Raw genomic sequence first — 6924 nt, forward strand, 5'->3', positions numbered from 1 at the left:
TGATTTCAGTTTGTATTCCATCAATCCCTGGAGATCTGTTCTTTGCCAATGCCTTTAGTGCACCTTGGACTTCTTTCTTTAGTATCGTTGGCTCTTGTTCATATACTACTTCTTGAGATGGTTGAACGTCTACCATTTATTTTTGGTATGGTGACTCTGTGTATTCCTTCCATCTTCTTTTGAGGCTTTCTGCATCATTTCAATATTTTGTCCATAGAATCCTTCAATATTGTAAGACAAGGCTTGAATTTTTCCTTTAGTTCCCACAGCTTGAGAAATGATGAGTATGTTTTCCCCTTTTAGTTTTCCAACTTCCAGATCTTTGCACATTTTATTATAGCATAATTTTATTCACAATGCATATAGCATATAGCATAATTTTATTCACAATGCACAATTCTGATGCTCTCTAGTACCTCCGTGTGTGTTGCAAATGGTTAACATGCTCTGCTAACTGAAAGGGTACATGCAGTGTAACGTATTCACAAGTCCTGAGGATTAGGATGTGAACATCTTTGGTGGGGGCCACTATTGAACCTACCATACAGTCTCCCCCATGCCTCACACAGCCCCACAAGATCTTCCCCTCCCCCATACTTCTTCCAGCCATGATGGTCTCCTTGCTGTTTCTTGAATTCATGCCATCTTTTGGCCTTTGCACTGTTCTCTCAGCTTGGAATGCTCTCCTTCCAGATTCCTACATGGCTCCTTTGTTCACTTCCTTCAGATCTTTACTTTTATATCAGCTTCTCAGTGGGGTCCTCCCTATTTAAAACCTCCACCCTCAACATTTTCAGCTCCCTCCCCTCTTTATTTTCCCCACTGTCCTTCTCACCATTGGACACACTATTTATTTCAGTTTTTTATTTGGTTTTCTGACTCTCTCCTCTGTTAGAGTGTCCCTCTGGGAGGGCAGTCTTTTGTTCTGCTTTGTTCACTACCAGGGTCCAGAACTGTGCCTGGCACAGGGCAGGGGCTTGCCTTGCTGAAGGTATGAATGCATTAAGGATGAGTTGAAATTCAGGGTAGGGGTAAGGGTCAGAAGTTGGCAGCAGATTCCTGAGAGACTCCGAGTTCTGAGAGGGTGGCTAGAGTACCCGGGCGATGTAGATGGTTACTGCACTCAGTTGCTCACTGCAAGGTTGGAGGTTCGAGTCCACCTAGAGGTACTTTGGAAGAAAAGTCTGGCAATTTACTTCTGAAAAATCAGCCACTGGGAACCCTATGGAGTTTGACAGGAGCTGGAGCTGACTGAACAGCACCTGGTTCAGAGGGCCCAGAGCAACTGTGGTAAATTACCTGGACCATCACCTGTGAAGCCAGGCCTCCCTGTGCGTACTTTATTGTCTGAGGCCTGTGTGTTTGGGCTGCCTGGTTCCAGGGGAGAGGGGACTTCTGAGTCCCTGAGGTGAATGGCAGGGTGAGGGTGAGGCCTTGTTCAGCCAGGTGGGCACCTGTGAGGTCTGGCTGGAGCAGGCCTGAGACTACCCTCTCACCCTCAAATTTTCAGACTGAGGGGATTTTCGGGTGGCAGGAGTTAAGAATCTGCTTTTCCCTGGAACATGTGGTCTGGGCCAGGCTGACTGAAGGAACAGACTCGGGGCAGGGTGGTGGTCTACTCGGGGAATGAACCAGGAGCTGGCCGTCACAGTCTCCCAGACTCCACCTGGGACACCTGCCCTGGCTCTGAGTTTCTAGCCAAGTCCGTCCTCACACCTGCTGGACCTGCTGGGTGTTTGTGGTCTGTGTTCTGTAGGCTTGAGGTCCTCAAAGGAGCGCTGAAGTATGGTCTTCTCCCCATCTGGCCTGCCCAAGGACCTCTTTAGGGGGATGCCATCAGCTGGCAGTAAGGGGCAGGTTCGGGGTTTAGCAGATCCTGGGAGGCGGGAGAGGGGGAAGAGAGCAGGGAGTGATTATTTAGGAGTGAGGACAGGAGGGAGACACAGAGGAACCAAGTCAGAGACTGACAGACACAAAGGGAGAGACACAGAGGGGGAGACATGGAAGGTTCCAGAAGAGCCAGGAAAAGGAGAGCGTGCAGGGTGACAGATAATGAAAGGGGCAGAGACTCAGAAACGAAGAGAGACAGAGATGGGGAGAAACAAGGCTGTATAGACATCCAGAGAGAGCCAGGGAGAGCCAGATAAACTTTCTGTACTGTTACATGTTACAATAGGAAACTAACATGCTCTGTAAACTTTCACCTAAAGCACACACTCAAGCCATAGAGAGCAAGCAGCGGAGAAACCCCAGGTGAGGGACAGACACGGAAAGACATGGAGACACAGGGAGAGACCCAGAAGACAGGAGGGGACGAAGAGGTGAGACCCAGACGAATCAGGACACGCCCCTCCCTCTCTCTGGAGCAAATTCAAGGCCGTGCGTCCCTCTTACACAAACTTCCATATCCACTGAGTTGATTCCCACACATATGTATAAGAGCAAAGAGTCTCTCTTTCTCTAACTGGTGGGTTCGAACTGCTGGCCTGTGGTTAGCAACCCAATGCCTAACCCACCGCACCACCAGGGCTCCTCTTACAGACATGGAGAGAGGAGGGGACCTGCCCCATGAGGCTCTCAGTGAGATTCTAACCAGGGAGCCTGAGAACCTGAGAGGGAGAGATTAGGACTGTGTCCCACCCATCCAGGCTCCCAGATCCATGGAACACGCCCCCCAGGCCCCCTCACACACCCCAGCTCCATACCTGGTAGTGGTGGTTCTGCGGCTCCGGCGGCAGGGTCAGAGGTAGGGGCGGGGGCTGCCGGGAAAGAACATGGGTGAGCCAGGCCCACGCCCTCCAACCTTTGACAAGACCACAGACCTGGGTTCCAACTTCCTATCACCCACTCTCTTATTGAGAGCCTCCTAGGAAGGGGGATTAACCTCTGTACACCTCACTGTTTCGCTCCAAAGGAGCCTTGGTTCTGGAAACTGCCCGTTCTGACTCACAGTGGCCCCTCTATAGCAGGAGCGGGGAATGTCTGGCCCGAGAAATCATTTGATCTGGCCCTGCCGAGGCAACCACAGTTTGAGCCAACACATTGGTGGTGGTGGTTATGTGCCGTGGAGTCAGAACCAACTCATAGTGACCCTGTACAGGGTTTCCGAGGCTGTAAATCTTTATGGGAGCAGAAAGCCTCATTTTTCTCCTGAACTGCTGACCTTAAGGTTCGCAGCCCGATTCGTAATCCCTTCGCTACCAGAGCTCCTGAGCCAACACATTAGGAGTGAGTTATACAGCAGGAGAATCTTTAAGGTGACAATTTTGTATGGCCTGTGAATGATGCTATAAATATCAAAAAGGCTTTGGCAGAAAATAGGTGCATCACCCCTGCTGTATAGGGTTTCCAAGGAGTGGCTGGTGGGTTTGAACCGCCAACTCTGAGGTTAGCTGTTCAGTATTTGTCCTACAGTGGCCACACCAAGATCTGTAAAGATGACAGCCTCAGAAATCCTAGGAAGCAGTTCTACTCTGCCCTCCAGGGCCCCCATGAGTCAGAATCCACTCCAGGGCAGTGGGTTTGTCTGTTTCCCTCCATGAGTGGGCACAAGGGCACTGACTGCAGCTGACTTTGTCTGCCCACTACCACTACCCACTGCTGGTGAGTCGCTTCTGTCTCACAGCCACCCTGAGGCCAGAGCGGAACAGTCCTATAGGGTTTCCAAGACTATCATCTTCATGAAGAAGGCTGGCACAGCTTCATTCTCTCAGAGCGCCTCCTAGGTTTGACCTTGTGGTTAGCAGCACACCGATTAACCCACTGTGCCACTAGGGTTCCATGGATGTGCCCAGTGGCTCATTATTTTCTCAGTTTACCCCCTTCTTAAGGAGCTCTGGTAGTGTAGTGGTTACGAATTGGGCTGTGAACCTCAAGGTCAGCAGTTTGAAACTACCAGCCGTTCCGCAGGAGAAAGATGAGGCTTTCTGCTCCCATAAAGATTTACAAGATTTACAGCCTTGGAAACCCTATACAGGGTCGCTATGAGTTGGAACCGACTCCAAGGCACATAACAACTACCCCCATCATGACCTTTGACCCATTCACACTTTTGGCTATAACCATTTAGTCTAAGCTTTGTGAGTTTGTATTTACTTCATTTAACTTCTTTTTTTAACCACTCTTACTCTCACTGTGTGGCGCTGTAGGTTAATGAGTCAGACTGCAAAGCCGTTTGAATTGTAAGGTCAGCAAAAAGCTGCTCCTCGGAAACCCTATACAGCGTCGCCATGGGTCGGAAGCGACTCAACGGCAGTTCACAACACAACAACACTCTCACGGTCAACAATTCAAAACTACCAGCTGTTCCACGGGAGAAAAATGAGGCTTTCTGCTCCTGTAAAGATTTACAGTCTCAGAAACCCTGCACAGGGTCGCTAAGAGTCAGAACCGACTCCATGGCACATAACAACAACAACAACAACAACAGTAACAACTCCGATTGTAAAAGGAATGTCTGCACAGCGTAGAAAACACGGGTAGGTTTACAGGAGATAAAACCACTCTGCAACCTTGACCTTCCACCCTCTATCAGAAATCCTCCACCCACCACCCTCCACACCCACCACCCTCCACACTCTGCCCACTACACTCCACCTACCATCCCCCACACTCTGCCCACCATCCCCCACACTCCGCCCACCATCCTCCACACTCCGCCCACCATCCCCCACACTCTGCCCACTACACTCCACCCACCATCCCCCACACTCCGCCCACCATCCTCCACACTCCTCCCACATCCACCACACTCCGCCCACCATCCTCCATGCTCCGCCCACCATCCTCCACGCTCCGCCCACACCCCCCACACTCAGAAACAAATGCTGCTTATATTTTGTTGTTTTCTTCCAGTCTTTCCCCCAACTATTTAAAACAAAATAAGGAGCAGCCTATGAAAGCCTCTCAGTCCCCAATCCGAGGGAGCTGCCCATTGGGAGCGCTTTAGGGGAAGGTGGGGACTCACCGTGGCTAAGTTCCAGAGCCCTGGGTCATTGATTGGAGAGCCCAGGAGGCCCGGAGATGGCAGCACCTCATAGATATTCGCTCCCTCTGAAGTAAGGAATAAGGGGGAGGTCCAGGTCATCTCGTGGCATTCATTCAACGAGCATTCTTACAAACCCCTCTTTTTGCCCACACCTATGCCTAGGACACATAGGCACCCAGGCAGCCCTGACCCTGCCCTCTCGGGGAAGACAGACTTGTCCGCAGACAGTGAGGACCCAGAATGAGCTGAGCTGGGACAGGGGAGCTCAGAGGGGGCACCTGGCCCAGGCTGAAGAAGTCTGGGCGGGCTTCTTGGAGGAGAGGACTCTGGAAAGAGAAGTGAGAGCTAAGCAGAGGTGGGAGAGGAAACTGCATGTGCAGAGAGGCCTGTAAGTGTGAGACAGAGAGAGGGTTTAAGGAAATATCTGAAGAAATATAATTTAATATTTTTTTGCACCATGGGCTGTTGTTACACGTGGAGAATGAAGCTAGCGGAGACTATGAGGACCCGTTCATGAAGGGCCGTGAAAGCCATGCTAAGGAGCTCAACTTTGCCTCAAGGGCACTGGGGAGCCATGGAGGAGGTTTGAGCAGAGGAAGGAAAGACAGGGTCAGAGTTTTACAAGGACCTCCCTGCCTAGGAGTGAGTTGTAGGTTAGCCTGGAGGTCAAAAAACCATGAAGGAGCTAGGTTTGGGGGTCAAGGGGCTGGAGCCTGGATTGGCCTGTTCAGGAGAATACATAGCCAGATGGGGTTGAGGGGGAGGGAGCAAAAGGGGTGACCCAGGTGAATGTGGGTGAATAGATGACAGGCTGTCCTTCACTGAGAAGAGGAAGAGAGGCAGGTGCACCCAGAGAGGTCTGTGATTGGGAGGCCCCTGAGTGGACAATATCAAGGGGAGCCGTGGTTATGGGGAGAAGAGAAAGGAGCCAGGCGAGGACTCGGGGTCCCCACTTACCAGTATCACGATCCAACCTCCGCTCTGGCTTATCTGTGTCGGTCATCCTGGGAGTACAAGGAAGAACCTGGTTTTAGGAATGATCACAGGTGCGTGGAGAGACGTCCAGAGAAATTAGAAAGCCCCGGAGTCCAAGATGGGCCTGCTCAGCATAAACCAAGCGTTGTCCCAGCCTAACCTCTTCTCTCATCATCCCCAGCCACATCACTCTTGCTCAATTTCCTTAGGCAGAAAATCATTTAAAAGAGATTTTCATTTAGAGAGACCACCTAACCAGACTGCTCCATCCACCTCCCATTTAAGGTTTTCCTTCACCTTTTAATTTCTCGTCTACTCCTATTTTGGTGAGTGTTTTTAATCAAGAAAGGGCATTGAATTTTGTCAAATGGCTTTTCTGCAGGAATTGACAGGATTGCATGGTTTTTTCCTTCCCTTTGTTGTAGCGTAGTGGTTATGAGTCAGGCTGCTAACCTCGAGGTCAGCAGTTCGAAACTACCAGCTGTTCCGTGGGAGAAAGGTTAGGCTTTCTGCTCCCATAAAGATTTACAGCCTCGGAAACCCTATGCAGGGTTGCTATGAGTCAGAACCGACTCCACGGCACATAAACCACCATTGCATCAATTGCTTTTCTGATGTCAAACCACCCTTGCTTTCCTGGAATAAACTCCACTTGATCAGGATATATTATTCTTTTAATATGTTTTTGGATTTGGTTCCCTATTATTTTGTTGAGTATTTTTGCTTCTATGGAATATTGGTATGCAGTTTTCTTATACCATCTTCCTCTGAGTTTGGTGTCAGTATAGTGACACCTTCACTGAATGAGATAGGAAGTATCCCCTTCTATCTGATTCATGCACAAACATAATACCCATTCAGGTAACGTTCACCCATATATACACATCCCTGGTCCTAAATCCCATAAAGACTATTAAAAATTCTAGGTAGATTCAGTGGTTCGAAATAACAAACAGGCACAA

At 49.9% G+C, this 6924-nt stretch overlaps 1 protein-coding gene across 1 annotated transcript in view; it reads right to left on the minus strand.

Annotated features, from left to right (window-relative positions):
* Positions 1-1822: 1822 nt before the first annotated feature.
* CEACAM19 (carcinoembryonic antigen-related cell adhesion molecule 19) overlaps positions 1823-6924 on the minus strand; it is a 32761-nt gene continuing 27659 nt past the window's right edge. The window contains exons 5-8 of the mRNA XM_006871484.1: positions 5945-5991; positions 4967-5052; positions 2706-2759; positions 1823-1876 (exon numbers count right to left, since the gene is read on the minus strand). Coding sequence (XP_006871546.1) covers positions 1823-1876; positions 2706-2759; positions 4967-5052; positions 5945-5991 — 241 coding nt within the window. The remainder of the gene's footprint in view (positions 1877-2705; positions 2760-4966; positions 5053-5944; positions 5992-6924) is intronic.

Source organism: Chrysochloris asiatica, unplaced genomic scaffold, assembly GCF_000296735.1.
Source record: "Chrysochloris asiatica unplaced genomic scaffold, ChrAsi1.0 scaffold00168, whole genome shotgun sequence".
Lineage (NCBI taxonomy): Eukaryota > Metazoa > Chordata > Mammalia > Afrosoricida > Chrysochloridae > Chrysochloris > Chrysochloris asiatica.